The sequence below is a fragment of the Anomaloglossus baeobatrachus genome, chromosome 4, assembly GCF_048569485.1.
Source record: "Anomaloglossus baeobatrachus isolate aAnoBae1 chromosome 4, aAnoBae1.hap1, whole genome shotgun sequence".
Lineage (NCBI taxonomy): Eukaryota > Metazoa > Chordata > Amphibia > Anura > Aromobatidae > Anomaloglossus > Anomaloglossus baeobatrachus.
The window spans coordinates 699,558,221-699,577,281 of NC_134356.1; the positions used below are offsets into that span (position 1 = coordinate 699,558,221).

The window sequence follows — 19,061 nt, forward strand, 5'->3', positions numbered from 1 at the left end:
CCCCCCAGCTACATACATTGTACATGCGCACTCTCTGTATACACTATATAGAGAGTGCGCATGTACAATGTATGTAGCTGGGGGGTGTGAGTATATATAGTGTATACAGAGAGTGCGCATGTACAATGTATGTAGCTGGGGGGTGTGAGTATATATAGTGTATACATAGAGTGCGCATGTACAATGTATGTAGCTGGGGGGTGTGAGTATATATAGTGTATACAGAGAGTGCGCATGTACAATGTATGTAGCTGGGGGGTGTGAGTATATATAGTGTATACAGAGTGCGCCTGTACAATGTATGCTGCTGGAGGGTGTGAGTATATATAGTGTATACAGAGAGTGCGCCTGTACAATGTATGTAGCTGGGGGGTGTGAGTATATATAGTGTATACAGATATACAGAGAGTGCGCCTGTACAATGTATGTAGCTGGGGGTGTGTGTATATAGTGTATACAGAGAGTGCGCCTGTACAATGTATGTAGCTGGGGGTGTGAGTGTATATAGTGTATACAGAGAGTGCGCCTGTACAATGTATGTAGCTGGGGGTGTGTGTATACAGAGAGTGCGCCTGTACAATGTATGTAGCTGGGGGGTGTGTTTATATGGTGTATACAGAGAGTGCGCCTGTACAATGTATGTAGCTGGGGGTGTGTGTGTGTATATATAGTGTATACAGAGAGTGCGCATGTACAATGTATGTAGCTGGGGGGGGTGTGTATATATAGTGTATATAGAGAGTGCGCATGTACAATGTATGTAGCTGAGGGGTGTGAGTATATATAGTGTATATAGAGAGTGCGCCTGTACAATGTATGTAGCTGGGGGTGTGTGTATATAGTGTATACAGAGAGTGCGCCTGTACAATGTATGTAGCTGGGGGGTGTGTGTGTATATAGTGTATACAGAGAGTGCGCCTGTACAATGTATGTAGCTGGGGGGGGTGTTTATATGGTGTATACAGAGAGTGCGCCTGTACAATGTATGTAGCTGGGGTGTGTGTGTGTGTATATAGTGTATACAGAGAGTGCGTCTGTACAATGTATGTAGCTGGGGGGTGTGTTTATATGGTGTATACAGAGTGCGCCTGTACAATGTATGTAGCTGGGGGGTGTGAGTATATATAGTGTATACAGAGAGTGCGCATGTACAATGTATGTAGCTGAGGGGTGTGAGTATATATAGTGTATATAGAGAGTGCGCCTGTACAATGTATGTAGCTGGGGGTGTGTGTATATAGTGTATACAGAGAGTGCGCCTGTACAATGTATGTAGCTGGGGGGTGTGTGTGTATATAGTGTATACAGAGAGTGCGCATGTACAATGTATGTAGCTGGGGGGTGTGTGTGTATATAGTGTATACAGAGAGTGCGCCTGTACAATGTATGTAGCTGGGGGTGTGTGTATATAGTGTATACAGAGAGTGCGCCTGTACAATGTATGTAGCTGGGGGGGGTGTGTGTATATAGTGTATACAGAGAGTGTGCATGTACAATGTATGTAGCTGGGGGTGTGAGTATATATAGTGTATATAGAGAGTGCGCCTGTACAATGTATGTAGCTGGGGGGTGTGTGTGTATATAGTGTATACAGAGAGTGTGCATGTACAATGTATGTAGCTGGGGGGTGTGAGTATACATAGTGTATACAGAGAGTGCGCCTGTACAATGTATGTAGCTGGGGTGTGTGTGTATATAGTGTATACAGAGAGTGCGCCTGTACAATGTATGTAGCTGGGGGGTGTGTGTGTATATAGTGTATACAGAGAGTGTGCATGTACAATGTATGTAGCTGGGGGGTGTGAGTATACATAGTGTATACAGAGAGTGCGCCTGTACAATGTATGTAGCTGGGGGGTGTGAGTATATATAGTGTATACAGAGAGTGCGCATGTACAATGTATGTAGCTGGGGGTGTATATATAATGCACTCTTTCCCGTCAGGTGAGTTACATGGAGATTTATTGTGAGAGGGTCCGGGATCTGCTGCGCCCAAAAAGCAAAGGTAACTTGAGAGTGCGTGAGCACCCGATCCTGGGCCCGTACGTGGAGGATCTGTCCAAGCTGGCCGTCACCTCCTACAACGACATCGCCGACCTCATGGACTGCGGGAACAAGGCCAGGTAATGTGACCTAGGATGAAATGAGGCCTAGGTCCATCCAGTTCATCCTCACCGCGTCTCTCCGCTCAGTCAGACGCCTCCCCCCCGCCGCGTCTCTCCGCTCAGTCAGACGCCTCCCCCCCGCCGCGTCTCTCCGCTCAGTCGGACCGCTCCTCCGCCACGTCTCTCTGCTCAGTCGGACCGCTCCCCTGCCGCGTCTCTCCGCTCAGTCGCCCTGCTCCCCCCGCCGCGTCTCTCCGCTCAGTCTGACCTCCCCTGCCGCGTCTCTCCGCTCAGTCAGACCGCTCCCCTGCCGCGTCTCCCGGCTCAGTCGGACCACTCCCCTGCCGCGTTTCTCCGCTCAGTCGGACCGCCCCCACCTCCGCGTGTCTCCACTCCCCCTGCCGCGTCTCTCTGCTCAGTCGTACCACTCCCCTGCCGCGTCTCTCCGCTCAGTCGGACCGCTCCCCTGCCGCGTCTCTCCGCTCAGTCGGACCACTCCCCTGCCGCGTCTCTCCGCTCAGTCGGACCGCTCCCCACCTCCGCGTGTCTCCACTCCCCCTGCCGCGTCTTTCCGCTCAGTCGCACCACTCCCCTGCTGCGTCTCTCCGCTCAGTCGGACCGCCCCCCCCCACCGCGTCTCTCCGCTCAGTCGGACCGACCCCCCCCCGGCGTGTCTCTCCGCTCAGTCGGACCGCTCCCCCTGCCGCGTCTCTCTGCTCAGTCGGACCGCCCCCCCCGCCGCGTCTCTCCGCTCAGTCGGACCGCTCCCTTTCCGCGTCTCTCTGCTCAGTCGCACCGCTCCCCCCGCCGCGTCTCTCCGCTCAGTCGGACCGCTCCCCTGCCTCGTCTCTCCGCTCAGTCGGACCGCTCCCCTGCCTCGTCTCTCCGCTCAGTCGGACCGCTCCCCTGCCGCGTCTCCGCTCTGTCGGACCGCTCCCCCTGCCGCGTCTCTCCGCTCAGTCGGACCATGTGATCACTTCCCTCTTCTCCACAGGACGGTCGCTGCCACTAATATGAATGAGACCAGCAGCCGGTCGCACGCAGTCTTCACCATCGTCTTCACACAAAAAAGACACGATGAGATGACCAACCTGGACACGGAGAAGGTGAGCGCAGGACGACGGCCCCTCTGCTGCCGCACAGACACGGGTCTCATCTCTCTCTTGTGCCGCAGGTCAGCAAGATCAGTCTGGTGGATTTGGCGGGAAGTGAGAGAGCCGACTCTTCTGGAGCCAAAGGAACCCGTCTGAAGGCGAGTGATCGGCCCCTCACCCCCCATCTCACCTGACTGTGGAGCTTTCATACTGCTCTCCTCCAGCAGGGGCAGTCACTCATCCCCCATCTCACCTGACTGTGGAGCTGTCATACTGCTCTCCTCCAGCAGGGGCAGTCATTCATCCCCATCTCACCTGACTGTGGAGCTGTCATACTGCTCTCCTCCAGCAGGGGCAGTCATTCATCCCCATCTCACCTGACTGTGGAGCTGTCATACTGCTCTCCTCCAGCAGGGGCAGTCATTCATCCCCATCTCACCTGACTGTGGAGCTGTCATACTGCTCTCCTCCAGCAGGGGCAGTCATTCATCCCCATCTCACCTGACTGTGGAGCTGTTATACTGCTCTCCTCCAGCAGGGGCAGTCATTCATCCCCCATCTCACCTGACTGTGGAGCTGTCATACTGCTCTCCTCCAGCAGGGGCAGTCATTCATCCCCATCTCACCTGACTGTGGAGCTGTTATACTGCTCTCTTCCAGCAGGGGCAGTCACTCATCCCCCATCTCACCTGACTGTGGAGCTGTCATACTGCTCTCCTCCAGCAGGGGCAGTCACTCATCCCCCATCTCACCTGACTGTGGAGCTGTCATACTGCTGTCCTCCAGCAGGGGCAGTCACTCATCCCCCATCTCACCTGACTGTGGAGCTGTCATACTGCTCTCCTCCAGCAGGGGCAGTCACTCATCCCCCATCTCACCTGACTGTGGAGCTGTCATACTGCTGTCCTCCAGCAGGGGCAGTCACTCATCCCCCATCTCACCTGACTGTGGAGCTGTCATACTGCTGTCCTCCAGCAGGGGCAGTCACTCATCCCCCATCTCACCTGACTGTGGAGCTGTCATACTGCTCTCCTCCAGCAGGGGCAGTCACTCATCCCCCATCTCACCTGACTGTGGAGCTGTCATACTGCTGTCCTCCAGCAGGGGCAGTCACTCATCCCCATCTCACCTGACTGTGGAGCTGTTATACTGCTCTCCTCCAGCAGGGGCAGTCACTCATCCCCCATCTCACCTGACTGTGGAGCTGTCATACTGCTGTCCTCCAGCAGGGGCAGTCACTCATCCCCATCTCACCTGACTGTGGAGCTGTCATACTGCTCTCCTCCAGCAGGGGCAGTCACTCATCCCCCATCTCACCTGACTGTGGAGCTGTCATACTGCTCTCCTCCAGCAGGGGCAGTCACTCATCCCCCATCTCACCTGACTGTGGAGCTGTCATACTGCTCTCCTCCAGCAGGGGCAGTCACTCATCCCCCATCTCACCTGACTGTGGAGCTGTCATACTGCTCTCCTCCAGCAGGGGCAGTCACTCATCCCCATCTCACCTGACTGTGGAGCTGTCATACTGCTCTCCTCCAGCAGGGGCAGTCACTCATCCCCCATCTCACCTGACTGTGGAGCTGTTATACTGCTCTCCTCCAGCAGGGGCAGTCACTCATCCCCATCTCACCTGACTGTGGAGCTGTCATACTGCTCTCCTCCAGCAGGGGCAGTCACTCATCCCCATCTCACCTGACTGTGGAGCTGTCATACTGCTCTCCTCCAGCAGGGGCAGTCACTCATCCCACATCTCACCTGACTGTGGAGCTGTCATACTGCTGTCCTCCAGCAGGGGCAGTCACTCATCCCCATCTCACCTGACTGTGGAGCTGTCATACTGCTCTCCTCCAGCAGGGGCAGTCACTCATCCCCCATCTCACCTGACTGTGGAGCTGTTATACTGCTCTCCTCCAGCAGGGGCAGTCACTCATCCCCCATCTCACCTGACTGTGGAGCTGTCATACTGCTGTCCTCCAGCAGGGGCAGTCACTCATCCCCATCTCACCTGACTGTGGAGCTGTCATACTGCTCTCCTCCAGCAGGGGCAGTCACTCATCCCCATCTCACCTGACTGTGGAGCTGTCATACTGCTGTCCTCCAGCAGGGGCAGTCATTCATCCCCATCTCACCTGACTGTGGAGCTGTCATACTGCTCTTCTCCAGCAGGGGCAGTCACTCATCCTCATCTCACCTGACTGTGGAGCTGTTATACTGCTTTCCTTCAGCAGGGGCAGTCACTCATCCCCCATCTCACCTGACTGTGGAGCTGTCCTACTGCTCTCCTCCAGCAGGGGCAGTCACTCATCCTCATCTCACCTGACTGTGGAGCTGTCATACTGCTCTCCTCCAGCAGGGGCAGTCACTCATCCCCCATCTCACCTGACTGTGGAGCTGTTATACTGCTCTCCTCCAGCAGGGGCAGTCACTCATCCCCCATCTCACCTGACTGTGGAGCTGTCATACTGCTGTCCTCCAGCAGGGGCAGTCACTCATCCCCATCTCACCTGACTGTGGAGCTGTCATACTGCTCTCCTCCAGCAGGGGCAGTCACTCATCCCCCATCTCACCTGACTGTGGAGCTGTCATACTGCTCTCCTCCAGCAGGGGCAGTCACTCATCCCCATCTCACCTGACTGTGGAGCTGTCATACTGCTCTCCTCCAGCAGGGGCAGTCACTCATCCCACATCTCACCTGACTGTGGAGCTGTCATACTGCTCTCCTCCAGCAGGGGCAGTCACTCATCCCCCATTTCACCTGACTGTGGAGCTGTCATACTGCTCTCCTCCAGCAGGGGCAGTCACTCATCCCCCATCTCACCTGACTGTGGAGCTGTCATACTGCTCTCCTCCAGCAGGGGCAGTCACTCATCCCCCATCTCACCTGACTGTGGAGCTGTCATACTGCTCTCCTCCAGCAGGGGCAGTCACTCATCCCCACCTTTTTTATATGGTAGGAAGGCGCGAACATCAACAAGTCGCTGACCACGCTGGGGAAGGTGATCTCGGCTCTGGCAGAGATGGTGAGTGTTGGTTTGCAGTTTATTAGGCTCCACTTCTATTATAGTCTTGTGCTATAGTGTCGTGCCGGGTGATGTGCCAGGGCGGTGTGTTGTGTCGGTGCTGGGTGCTGTGCTGGGTGATGTGTCATGCCGGGTGTTGTCGGTGCGGGGGTGGTGTGATGTATCGGTGTCGGGTGATGTCGGTGCGCGAGCGGTGTGGTGGGTTGGTGCCGGGTGATGGGTCAGTGTGGGGTTGGTGTGCTGTATCGGTGCTGGATGATGCATTGGTGCAGGGGAGGTGTGCTGTGCTGGGTGATGGGTCGGTGCGTGGGCGGTGTGCGGGGTTGTCGGGTGATGGGTCAGTGCAGGGGTCAGGTGCTGTGTCTGTGTTGGGTGCCGTGTCTGTGCCTGTACTGGAAGCAGTGTCTGTGTCTGGGCCGGGTGTTGTGCCTGTGCTGGGTGCTATGTCTTTGTCTGTGCTGGGTGCTGTGTCTGTGTCTGTGTCTGGGCCGGGTGCCGTGTCTGGGCCGGGCCGGGTGCCGTCCCGGGTGCTGTGCCTGGTCCCGGGTGCTGTGCCTGGTCCCGGGTGCTGTGTCTGTGCCGGGTGCCGTGCCTGGTACCGGGTGCTGTGTCTCTGCCGGGTGCTGTGTCTCTGCCGGCTGCTGTGTCTGTGCCGGGTGCTGTGCCTGGTGCTGTGTCTGTGCCGGGTGCTGTGTCTGTGTCGGGTGCTGTGGTGGGGATTACTGGGGTCTCCACTTCTCACCTCTGTCTCTCTCTAATGCTGCGTCCCATAGCAGGATATGGACTGTACCATGTAAGTACGCGGCTTGTAATGTCATCACGCGGGCGGGGGCGGGGCTCTTCCACGCGGTGCGTCTTCCCGTTCTCACTAATCTTGTTTTTTCAGCAATCGAAGAAGAAGAAATCTGATTTTATCCCTTACCGGGACTCGGCCCTGACCTGGCTGCTGAAGGAGAATCTGGGTGAGTGGGAGCATGGGGCGACCCTCCGCCCGGGAGCGCTGCCTAATGCAATGTGCCCTGAAGACTTGTCATAGGGCCCTGGGCTGTGCTCATAGTAATGATGGGCTCTGTGCTGCAGGTGGGAACTCTCGTACGGCCATGATCGCGGCCCTCAGCCCGGCCGATATAAACTACGAGGAGACGCTGAGCACCCTGCGGTAAGTGTGTGAGATGGTGGTGCAGGGAATGCTGGGAGATTTCAGCTCTGGAGCATGCAGTTAATGCAGCTCTGTGCACACATAGAGGTGATGACCTGCACTTTATTTGGCGCTCACCAGGTACGCTGACCGCGCCAAGCAGATAAAATGTAACGCCATCATCAACGAGGATCCCAACGCCAAGTTAATCCGGGAGCTGAAGGAGGAGGTGGCGCGGTTGCGGCAGCTGCTGTACAGCCAGGGTCTGGCGGGTGAGTCCCGGGGGCACGGGGGAGCGCAGCGCCTCATTGCGTACCCCATATGACACCTCCCCTTTAATTACATAGATCTGACCCTGGAGGACGGTATATCTGTACCCGGCGCCCCCCTACAATTGTCCCCATCCCTCCCAATGTTGCCATCCGAGCCGGGCTCCCCTCCCCCTCCTACGCCGCCAATGTCTCCCTCTGCCATGAACGGGCAGCTGCCGGCCTTCGACGAGGCCGTGGACGATGTTTCCATCTGTACAGAAGAAGCCATGGAGCGACTGCAGGAGACGGAGAAGATCATCGCGGAGCTGAACGAGACCTGGGAGGAGAAGCTGCGCAGGACCGAAGCCATGCGGATGGAGAGGTGAGCCGGGGGGCGGGCGCTGACAGTGCGGGGGGCGGGCAGTGCGTGATAAGGGCGGGCGCTGACAGTGCATGAGGCGGGGGGCGGGCAGTGCGTGATAAGGGCGGGCAGCTGGCGGTGTGTGATGGGGCGGGCAGCAGTGTGTGATGTGAGCGGGGGCGGGCAGCAGTGTGTGATGTGAGCGGGGGCGGGCAGCAGTGTGTGATGTGAGCGGGGGCGGGCAGCAGTGTGTGATGTGAGCGGGGGCGGGCAGCTGGCGGTGTGTGATGTGAGCGGGGGTGGGCAGCTGGCGGTGTGTGATGTGAGCGGGGGTGGGCAGCTGGCGGTGTGTGATGGGGGCAGGCAGCTGGCGGTGTGTGATGTGAGCGGGGGCGGGCAGCTGGCGGTGTGTGATGTGAGCGGGGGCGGGCAGCTGACAGTGCGTGGGCGGGCAGCTGGTGGTGTGTGATGTGAGTGGGGCGGACAACTGACAGTGCGTGGGCGGGCAGCTGGCAGTGTGTGATGTGAGCGGGGGCGGGCAGCTGGCGGTGTGTGATGTGAGCGGGGGCGGGCAGCAGTGTGTGATGTGAGCGGGGGTGGGCAGCAGTGTGATGTGAGCGGGGGTGGGCAGCAGTGTGATGTGAGCGGGGGCGGGCAGCAGTGTGATGTGAGCGGGGGCGGGCAGCTGGCGGTGTGTGATGTGAGCGGGGGCGGGCAGCAGTGTGTGATGTGAGCGGGGGTGGGCAGCTGGCGGTGTGTGATGTGAGCGGGGGTGGGCAGCTGGCGGTGTGTGATGTGAGCGGGGGTGGGCAGCTGGCGGTGTGTGATGTGAGCGGGGGCGGGCAGCTGGCGGTGTGTGATGTGAGCGGGGGCGGGCAGCAGTGTGTGATGTGAGCGGGGGTGGGCAGCAGTGTGATGTGAGCGGGGGTGGGCAGCAGTGTGATGTGAGCGGGGGTGGGCAGCAGTGTGATGTGAGCGGGGGCGGGCAGCAGTGTGATGTGAGCGGGGGCGGGCAGCTGGCGGTGTGTGATGTGAGCGGGGGCGGGCAGCAGTGTGTGATGTGAGCGGGGGTGAGCAGCTGGCGGTGTGTGATGTGAGCGGGGGTGGGCAGCTGGCGGTGTGTGATGTGAGCGGGGGTGGGCAGCTGGCGGTGTGTGATGTGAGCGGGGGCGGGCAGCTGGCGGTGTGTGATGTGAGCGGGGGCGGGCAGCTGGCGGTGTGTGATGTGAGCGGGGGCGGGCAGCTGGCGGTGTGTGATGGGGGCGGGGGTGGGCAGCTGGCGGTGTGTGATGTGAGCGGGGGCGGGCAGCTGGCGGTGTGATGTGAGCGGGGGCGGGCAGCTGGCGGTGTGTGATGGGGGCGGGCAGCTGGCGGTGTGTGATGTGAGCGGGGGTGGGCAGCTGGCGGTGTGTGATGTGAGCGGGGGCGGGCAGCTGGCGGTGTGTGATGGGGGCGGGGGTGGGCAGCTGGCGGTGTGTGATGTGAGCGGCAGATGGTGATAGTGATGATTATACTGGTTTACTATCTGTTTATAGGGAATCGCTGTTGGCGGAGATGGGCGTGGCTCTGAGAGAAGATGGCGGCACTGTGGGTGTCTTCTCTCCAAAAACGGTAAGCTGGAAGTGTGCGCACAGCCGGGCACTGGTGTACTGCCGGCGGCAGCGTTCAGCCATAACGTGACCCGTATGTTGTGCACAGATCCCGCACCTGGTCAATCTGAACGAAGACCCCCTGATGTCCGAGTGTCTCCTGTACCACATAAAGGAGGGCGTCACACGGTAATGTCCCCGAGGTGCTGCAGCCCCCACCCTCTGACCCCCCTGATCTCCATCAGCTCGTCTGTACACACATGGTACCGCACCCCCGATCCGGTCACCCCCTATCCGGTCACCCCTGATCCGGTCACCCCCTCGTCTCCTCCTCTCCTGTCAGTTTCTCGCACTTGTGCGTTTTCTTTCTCAGACTGTCGCGGTCTCTTCCTCTTATGGAGTCTCATCCTGGTTTTATTTCTTTCCTTTGTTTGCCTCTTTCTTGGTTGTTACTTTCTCTCAATTTTGCCTCTCCCTCACTGTGTTTCCTCTTCCCTGCCGTCTCGCCTCTCCCTCTCCACCTCTCCCTCTCCACATCTCTTCGCCTCTCCCTTGCCGTCTCTGCTCTCCTTTCGCTCACCTCGCATCTCCTCTCCCTCACCATCTCACCTCTCCTCACCATGCCGCCTTGCTTCTCCCTCACCGTCTTGCCTCGCCGTCTCTCCTTGCCTCTCCCTCGCCGTCTCCTCTCCCTCGCCGTCTCCTCTCCCTCGCCGTCTCCTCTCCCTCGCCGTCTCCTCTCCCTCGCCGTCTCCTCTCCCTCGCCGTCTCCTCTCCCTCGCCGTCTCCTCTCCCTCGCCGTCTCCTCTCCCTCGCCGTCTCCTCTCCCTCGCCGTCTCCTCTCCCTCGCCGTCTCCTCTCCCTCGCCGTCTCCTCTCCCTCGCCGTCTCCTCTCCCTCGCCATCTCGCCTCTCCTTGCTATGCCACCTCTCCTTCCTCTCCCTCTCCGCCTTGCCACTTCCTTGCCGTCTCGCCTCTCCCTCGCCATCCTGCTGTTGCACCTTGCCTCTCCCTCTCTGCCTTGCCTCTCCGCCTCACCTTTCCCTTGCCGTCTCTGCTCTCCCCTCCCTCGCCTTGCTTCTCCCTCACCGCCTTGCCTCGCTGTCTCTCCTCACCTCTCCCTCGCTGTCTCGCCTCTCCTCACCATGCCGCCTTGCCTTCTCCCTCACCGTCTTGCCTCGCTGTCTCTCCTTGCCGCCTTGCCTCTCTCTCGCTGTCTCGCCTCTCCTCACCATGCCGCCTTGCTTCTCCCTCACCGTCTTGCCTCGCTGTCTCTCCTTGCCGCCTTGCCTCTCTCTCGCTGTCTCGCCTCTCCTCACCATGCCGCCTTGCTTCTCCCTCACCGTCTTGCCTCGCTGTCTCTCCTTGCCGCCTTGCCTCTCTCTCGCTGTCTCGCCTCTCCTCACCATGCCGCCTTGCTTCTCCCTCACCGTCTCGCCTCGCTGCCTCTCCTCGCCTCTCCTTGCCATGCCGCCTTACTTCTCCCTCACCGTCTTGCCTCACAGCCTCTCCCTCGCCGTCTCCACTCCCTCGCAGTCTCCACTCCCTCGCCGTCTCCTCTCCTTCGCCGTCTCCTCTCCTTCGCCGTCTCCTCTCCTTCGCCGTCTCCTCTCCTTCGCCGTCTCCTCTCATTCGCCGTCTCCTCTCCTTCGCCGTCTCCTCTCCTTCGCCGTCTCCTCTCCTTCGCCGTCTCCTCTCCTTCGCCGTCTCCTCTCCTTCGCCGTCTCCTCTCCTTCGCCGTCTCCTCTCCTTCGCCGTCTCCTCTCCCTCGCCGTCTCCTCTCCCTTGCCATCTCGCCTCTCCTTGCTATGCCACCTCTCCTTCCTCTCCCTCTCCGCCTTGCCTCTCCCTCTCAGCCTTGCCACTTCCTTGCCGTCTCGCCTCTCCTTGCCATGCCGCCTTGCTTCTCCCTCACCGTCTTGCCTCGCTGTCTCTCCTCGCCTCTCTCTCGCCGTCTCTGCTCTCCCCTCCCTTGCCTTGCTTCTCCCTCACCGCCTTGCCTCGCTGTCTCTCCTCGCCTCTCCCTCGCTGTCTCGCCTCTCCTCACCATGCCGCCTTGCCTTCTCCCTCACCGTCTTGCCTCGCTGTCTCTCCTTGCCGCCTTGCCTCTCTCTCGCTGTCTCGCCTCTCCTCACCATGCCGCCTTGCTTCTCCCTCACCGTCTTGCCTCACTGTCTCTCCTTGCCTCTCTCTCGCCGTCTCTGCTCTCCCCTCCCTCGCCTTGTTTCTCCCTCACCGTCTCGCCTCGCTGCCTCTCCTCGCCTCTCCTTGCCATGCCGCCTTACTTCTCCCTCACCGTCTTGCCTCACTGCCTCTCCTCGCCTCTCCCTCGCCGTCTCCTCTCCCTCGCCGTCTCCTCTCCCTCGCCGTCTCCTCTCCCTCGCCGTCTCCTCTCCCTCGCCGTCTCCTCTCCCTCGCCGTCTCCACTCCCTCGCCGTCTCCACTCCCTCGCCGTCTCCACTCCCTCGCCGTCTCCACTCCCTCGCCGTCTCCTCTCCCTCGCCGTCTCCACTCCCTCGCCGTCTCCACTCCCTCGCCGTCTCCTCTCCCTCGCCGTCTCCTCTCCTTCGCCGTCTCCTCTCCTTCGCCGTCTCCTCTCCTTCGCCGTCTCCTCTCCTTCGCCGTCTCCTCTCCTTCGCCGTCTCCTCTCCTTCGCCGTCTCCTCTCCTTCGCCGTCTCCTCTCCTTCGCCGTCTCCTCTCCTTCGCCGTCTCCTCTCCCTCGCCGTCTCCTCTCCCTTGCCATCTCGCCTCTCCTTGCTATGCCACCTCTCCTTCCTCTCCCTCTCCGCCTTGCCTCTCCCTCTCAGCCTTGCCACTTCCTTGCCGTCTCGTCTCTCCTTGCCATGCCGCCTTGCTTCTCCCTCACCGTCTCGCCTCGCTGCCTCTCCTCGCCTCTCTCTCGCTGTCTCACCTCTCCTCACAATGCCACCTTGCTTCTCCCTCACTGTCTTGCCTCGCTGTCTCTCCTCGCCTCTCTCTCGCCGTCTCTGCTCCCCCCTCCCTCGCCTTGCTTCTCCCTCACCGTCTCGCCTCGCTGCCTCTCCTCGCCTCTCTCTCGCTGTCTCACCTCTCCTCACCATGCCACCTTGCTTCTCCCTCACTGTCTTGCCTCGCTGCCTCTCCTCGCCTCTCTCTCGCTGTCTCACCTCTCCTCACCATGCCGCCTTGCTTCTCCCTCACCGTCTCGCCTCGCTGCCTCTCCTCGCCTCTCTCTCGCTGTCTCACCTCTCCTCACCATGCCACCTTGCTTCTCCCTCACTGTCTTGCCTCGCTGCCTCTCCTCGCCTCTCTCTCGCTGTCTCACCTCTCCTCACCATGCCGCCTTGCTTCTCCCTCACTGTCTTGCCTCGCTGTCTCTCCTCGCCTCTGTCTCGCCATCTCGCTTCTCCCCTCCCTCGCCTTGCTTCTCCGTCACTGTCTTGCCTCGCTGTCTCTCCTCGCCTCTCTCTCGCTGTCTCACCTCTCCTCACCATGCCGCCTTGCTTCTCCCTCACCGTCTCGCTTCGCTGTCTCTCCTCGCCTCTCTCTCGCCGTCTCGGCTCCCCCTCCCTCGCCTTGCTTCTCCCTCACCGTCTCGCCTCGCTGCCTCTCCTCGCCTCTCCCTTGCTGCCCCGCCTCTCACTCGCCTCTGTCACACCCCGCCCTGACCTCGTCTCTGCCGCATTCTCACACCCGTCATCCCTTCCTCACAGGGTCGGTCAGGTGGACGTTGATATCAAGCTTAGCGGTCAGTTCATTAAGGAGCAGCACTGCCTCTTCCACTGCAAGACCAAGGAGAGCGGAGAAGGTGCGGAGACGGACGGGATCGTGCCCGTCCATGTGGGGTGCGGGGCAGGTAGTGTATGCGGGGGTTACCATGTGTCATTCACACCACCGTTGTCACTTTGCTGCAGTGATTGTCACACTAGAGACGTGTGAAGGAGCCGATACCTACGTGAACGGGAAGCAGGTGACGGAGCCGCTGGTGCTGAGGTCAGGTCAGTAATGGGATTTTCACTATGGGGGCTGTAAGTGGCAGAACGGGTCACTCTAGGTTACTGCCCCCCAGGTGACATCCATGTGTACCTGCCCCTTTGGGGGACGGCCGCCTGTAGCTGCCCCTTTGGGGGACGGCCGCCTGTAGCTGCCCCTTTGGGGGACGGCCGCCTGTAGCTGCCCCTTTGGGGGACGGCCGCCTGTAGCTGCCCCTTTGGGGGACGGCCGCCTGTAGCTGCCCCTTTGGGGGACGGCCGCCTGTAGCTGCCCCTTTGGGGGACGGCCGCCTGTAGCTGCCCCTTTGGGGGACGGCCGCCTGTAGCTGCCCCTTTGGGGGACGGCCGCCTGTAGCTGCCCCTTTGGGGGACGGCCGCCTGTAGCTGCCCCTTTGGGGGACGGCCGCCTGTAGCTGCCCCTTTGGGGGACGGCCGCCTGTAGCTGCCCCTTTGGGGGACGGCCGCCTGTAGCTGCCCCTTTGGGGGACGGCCGCCTGTAGCTGCCCCTTTGGGGGACGGCCGCCTGTAGCTGCCCATCTGGAGGACGGCCGTCTGCCTGTAGCTGCTCCTCTGGGGGATGGCCGTCCGCCTGTAGCTGCTCCTCTGGGGGATGGCCGCCTGTAAGTACCTCCCTCTTTGCAGGTAACAGGATAGTCATGGGGAAGAACCACGTCTTCCGGTTTAATCACCCGGAGCAGGCGCGGCTGGAGCGAGAGCGGAGCAGCGCTGCGGCGGAGAACCAGGTGGAACCCGTGGACTGGAACTTTGCCCAGCGGGAGCTGCTGGAGAAGCAAGGCATCGACATCAAGCTAGAGATGGAGAAGCGGTGAGTGCGGGACAGCTGGTCCAGCGGGGGGCGCTCTATCATCGGGGGCGCTGTATCATCGGGGGCATTAATGGCGACTGCTTCTCTCCAGGCTGCAGGATCTGGAGTTTCAGTACAAGAGAGAGAAGGAAGAAGCGGACCTGACCCTGGAGCAGCAGCGCCTGGTGAGCCACGCTCTTCCCTCAGGCGGCGGCCATAGTGGATTGCCGTATTTAACCCTTGCCTCCCTCTCCCTGCAGTATGGCGACTCGGACAGCGGAGATGACTCTGACAAGCGCTCGTGTGAAGAAAGTTGGCGTCTCATCTCTTCTCTGCGGGAGAAGGTGCCGCCGGGCCGCGTGCAGAGTATCGTACGACGCTGCGGCCTCCCGAGCAGCGGCAAGAAACGGGAACCTATCAAAGTCTACCAGATCCCCCAGCGGCGCCGGCTAGGAAAGGACCCGCGGTGGCTGACGCTGGCGGATCTGAAGATGCAGGCGGTGAAGGAAATCTGCTACGAGGTGGCCCTGAACGACTTCAAGCACAGCAAGCAGGAGATCGAGGCCATGGCCGTCATCAAGATGAAGGAGCTGTGCCGCACCTACGGCAAGAGGGACGCCAACGAGAAGGACTGGTGGAAGGCCGTGGCTCGGGACGTGTGGGACACCGTGGGGGTGGGCGAGGAGGACGATGGCAGCAAAGGGGGCGTTCAGGACCTGAAGGCGCATATAGACAAACTGACAGACATCCTGCAGGAGGTGAAGCTGCAGAACAACATGAAGGACGAGGAGATCCGGGCCCTCAGAGACCGGATGATGAAGATGGAGCGGGTGATGCCCGTCACAGAGGTGAGGAGCTGGCGCATGCGAGTAGATGTGACGTTTCTGCAACTGTGACTGGTGCAGTGGATGTGACGTCTCTGCAGCTCTGGCTGTGACTGGTGCAGTGGATGTGACGTCTCTGCAGCTCTGGCTGTGACTGGTGCAGTGGATGTGACGTCTCTGCAGCTCTGGCTGTGACTGGTGCAGTGGATGTGACGTCTCCGCAGCTCTGGCTGTGACTGATGCAGTGGATGTGACGTCTCTGCAGCTCTGGCTGTGACTGGTGCAGTGGATGGGACGTCTCCGCAGCTCTGGCTGTGACTGATGCAGTGGATGTGACGTCTCTGCAGCTCTGGCTGTGACTGGTGCAGTGGATGTGACGTCTCTGCAGCTCTGGCTGTGACTGGTGCAGTGGATGTGACGTCTGCAGCTCTGGCTGTGACTGGTGCAGTGGATGTGACGTCTGTGCAGCTCTGGCTGTGACTGGTGCAGTGGATGTGACGTCTCTGCAGCTCTGGCTGTGACTGGTGCAGTGGATGTGACGTCTCTGCAGCTCTGGCTGTGACTGGTGCAGTGGATGTGACGTCTCTGCAGCTCTGGCTGTGACTGGTGCAGTGGATGTGACGTCTCTGCAGCTCTGGCTGTGACTGGTGCAGTGGATGTGACGTCTCTGCAGCTCTGGCTGTGACTGGTGCAGTGGATGTGACGTCTCTGCAGCTCTGGCTGTGACTGGTGCAGTGGATGTGACGTCTGTGCAGCTCTGGCTGTGACTGGTGCAGTGGATGTGACGTCTGTGCAGCTCTGGCTGTGACTGGTGCAGTGGATGTGACGTCTCTGCAGCTCTGGATGTGACTGGTGCAGTGGATGTGACGTCTCTGCAGCTCTGGCTGTGACTGGTGCAGCTCTGGCTGTGACTGTTGCAGTGGACTTGGTGTTGCCGCAGCTCTGGCTGTGACTGGTTCAGTGGACGTGGTGTTGCCGCAGCTCTTGCTATGACTAGTGCAGTGGACGGGGTGTTGCTGCAGCTCTTGCTATGACTAGTGCAGTGGACGGGGTGTTGCTGCAGCTCTTGCTGTGACTTGTGCAATGGACGTGGTGTTGCTGCAGCTCTGGCTGTGACTGGTGCAGTGGACGTGGTGTTGCCGTAGCTCTGGCTGTGACTGGTGCAGTGGACGTGGTGTTGCCGCAGCTCTGGCTGTGAATGGTGCAGTGGACGTGGTGTTGCCGCAGCTCTGGCTGTGACTGGTGCAGTGGACGTGGTGTTGCCGTAGCTCTGGCTGTGACTGGTGCAGTGGTCGTGGTGTTGCTGCAGCTCTGGCTGTGACTGGTGCAGTGGACGTGGTGTTGCCGCAGCTCTGGCTGTGACTGGTACAATGGACGTGGTGTTGCCGCAGCTCTGGCTGTGACTGGTGCAGTGGTCGTGGTGTTGCCGCAGCTCTGGCTGTGACTGGTGCAGTGGTCGTGGTGTTGCCGCAGCTCTGGCTGTGACTGGTGCAGTGGATGTGGTGTTGCCGCAGCTCTGGCTGTGACTGGTGCAGTGGATGTGGTGTTGCCGCAGCTCTGGCTGTGACTGGTGCAGTGGATGTGGTGTTGCCGCAGCTCTGGCTGTGACTTGTGCTCGCCTTGTTTCTGCCCCCCCCCCCCCGTAATTTCCGCCTTTGTTCCTCCTCAGGACGATGACGATTTCTCCGAGGAGCCGTCCTTTGCCTGGTGCTCCACTGATGAGGATGCAGCGTCCGGCAGCCACATGGAGGGGTCTCCCGACCATTCTCCGAAGGGCCAGCGGGTGTCGCAGCTGATGGAGGACGACGCCACGTTTCGCCGCGGGCGGATGCGTTGGTTGAAGCAAGAACAAAGCCGGATCCAGAACCTTCAGCAGCAGCAAGTGAACCGCTGCCTCCGCCGCCCGCCCGGCACCGGCAAGTTCATCCCTCCACTGGACTGCAAGCTGCGCTTCCCCTTTAAGAGCAATCCTCAGCATCGGTTCTCCTGGGCTCCGGGGGCCACTTACGTGGTAGAAGAGTTGATCAATCCGTGGTCCGAGGAGAGGCGGAGCGGTGCGGAGGACGACGGTGAGAGGCGTCATGTCCCCCGGCAGCAGGGGGAGGCTGAGATCCAGCAGAGGCAGAGGAGGAACTCTCTAGACGGGGGCTCGAACCGAGGCCGGCGCCCCAACAACCGCCACAGCCGCCAGAACGGTGAGCAGCCGCCGCGGAGGAGATCGCAAGGGAGAGACGGCGACGGCGGGTCCCAGGCCGCAAAACGCCACTCCACCTCCCCGCAGGAGCGCCCCTACAAGTACCACCCCTACACCGCACCCCCACGGATGCGTCGTCAGAACTCTGCCCCTGACCTGTGTGACCAGGAAACCCCAGTGTGAAGAAGGAAGGTGTGAGCATGTCATAGTGAGAAAGAGGAGAAGGCGGGATGCAAGGAACAGAGGGAGACGGAACGTGTGAGCCGCTACAGACGGGGGCGCGAGCTTCCATGGACGGGGGCGCGAGCCCAGGACTCGCAGCCGGGAACTTACCGGGGGGTTTACCTTATTTTATGGGGTTTTTTTCCTTTTATTTTTAGTTTTCTTGATTTTGTGTCCGAGAAGGAGATCGCTGCTACGAGGGAGAACGCCGCCCCTCCCCCACCTCCATACAATCACTGTCATCCTGCGTGTACAGGTGTATATGTATATAGGCGTGGTTGTATATGTATACACGGGGGTGTGTATATATCTCTCACCTTGCACTGTTATCATGGCTGATATGAAGATTTCCCGCGCTGGGGGAGGCGCTATGATCGCGGCCTGGTCTGGCCGTGGTCACGTGGTCGGCGCACTGATATTGGCACTACATAGGAAGCGGAGGACACGACTAGTGATGAACTCTCCCCCGCCATAGTCTTCCCAGAATCCTTTGCTTCCTCTTGACACTAAAGCCGCACGTAGACTTGCACTGCGCGGTCTCCGCCAGCGCGAGGCTGATATATATATAAGATATTTATCATGTGTTACCTGTGTGTGGGGGGTGAAGTGTGTACGTGACACTGCCGGGCGGCACTACGGACACTGCGCTGCGGTAACCTGTAGTCGTATAGATACTGTAACCTGAGTGCAGAAATAAACTGCCCCATGCTGCACCGCGTCGGCGTCCTCATTACTACCGAAACGGACGGCGAGTCAGAGTTATCATAGGGACACATAGGACACCAATAAAATATATGTAAACTGGGAAAAACTGCAGGTGTCCCTATGATAACACTGAGCTGCCGTAGGGTGCAGGAAGTGTTGACATGGGCACGGGAAGAAGTCGTGTCTTCGTATTCCTTTTACCGGCGCCCCGTGGTCTCGTTATGGAGGGTTTCGGAGAACACTGGGATCTTGGGTCCTTGTAGCAAGAATCGATGGAGGAGTCATAGTAAGAAACTAGAGCTCAGTGGGCTCTATCGGATCCGGATAATGGCAGCGAGACCAGAACTGGAAGAAGCGGCCGGACTGATGAAGGTGTTTGCTGAAGACCAGGAGGCGGCGTGACGCGTTTCGGCCAGGGAAATGGCGGTGAATCGAGTATCAGGAGTTTAGATGAAAATTCTCGAAACAGACAAAAAGCACGGACTAGAGGTGACGATGCAGTGGAAATGAATCAGCGTGGACCGGGCAGAAATATACAGAACTTGCAGCAGTAATGAGTTTGTAGCCCGATTCAGCCGAGACCAGGAGCAGCAGGCGTCACTGGACTTTGATGGAGCTAGATTATTAGCCCGCTGCCTAAAGAGGAGGATGATTTCTGCAAAACTATGGGGTAAAAAGGTGCTAACTGTTCCTGACTGCTCAGCTCACTCATGGCTGCCTGAACCCCCCATAAAAGGTCGTGGGTGATGACATCAGAGCTGCGCACCGGAGAAACAGCACG

At 59.7% G+C, this 19,061-nt stretch overlaps 1 protein-coding gene across 1 annotated transcript in view; it reads left to right on the forward strand.

Moving 5' to 3' along the window:
* Positions 1–18,286, forward strand: part of KIF1C (kinesin family member 1C) — a 47,249-nt gene extending 28,963 nt beyond the window's left edge. Inside the window, exons 7-22 of the mRNA XM_075346739.1 lie at positions 1,945–2,123; positions 3,100–3,211; positions 3,280–3,357; positions 6,154–6,219; positions 7,106–7,181; positions 7,300–7,378; positions 7,499–7,629; positions 7,705–7,990; positions 9,505–9,580; positions 9,668–9,747; positions 13,252–13,346; positions 13,453–13,536; positions 14,173–14,356; positions 14,448–14,520; positions 14,596–15,183; positions 16,829–18,286. Coding sequence (XP_075202854.1) covers positions 1,945–2,123; positions 3,100–3,211; positions 3,280–3,357; positions 6,154–6,219; positions 7,106–7,181; positions 7,300–7,378; positions 7,499–7,629; positions 7,705–7,990; positions 9,505–9,580; positions 9,668–9,747; positions 13,252–13,346; positions 13,453–13,536; positions 14,173–14,356; positions 14,448–14,520; positions 14,596–15,183; positions 16,829–17,536 — 2,895 coding nt within the window. The 3' untranslated portion in view covers positions 17,537–18,286. The remainder of the gene's footprint in view (positions 1–1,944; positions 2,124–3,099; positions 3,212–3,279; positions 3,358–6,153; positions 6,220–7,105; positions 7,182–7,299; positions 7,379–7,498; positions 7,630–7,704; positions 7,991–9,504; positions 9,581–9,667; positions 9,748–13,251; positions 13,347–13,452; positions 13,537–14,172; positions 14,357–14,447; positions 14,521–14,595; positions 15,184–16,828) is intronic.
* The last annotated feature ends 775 nt before the right edge of the window (positions 18,287–19,061 follow it).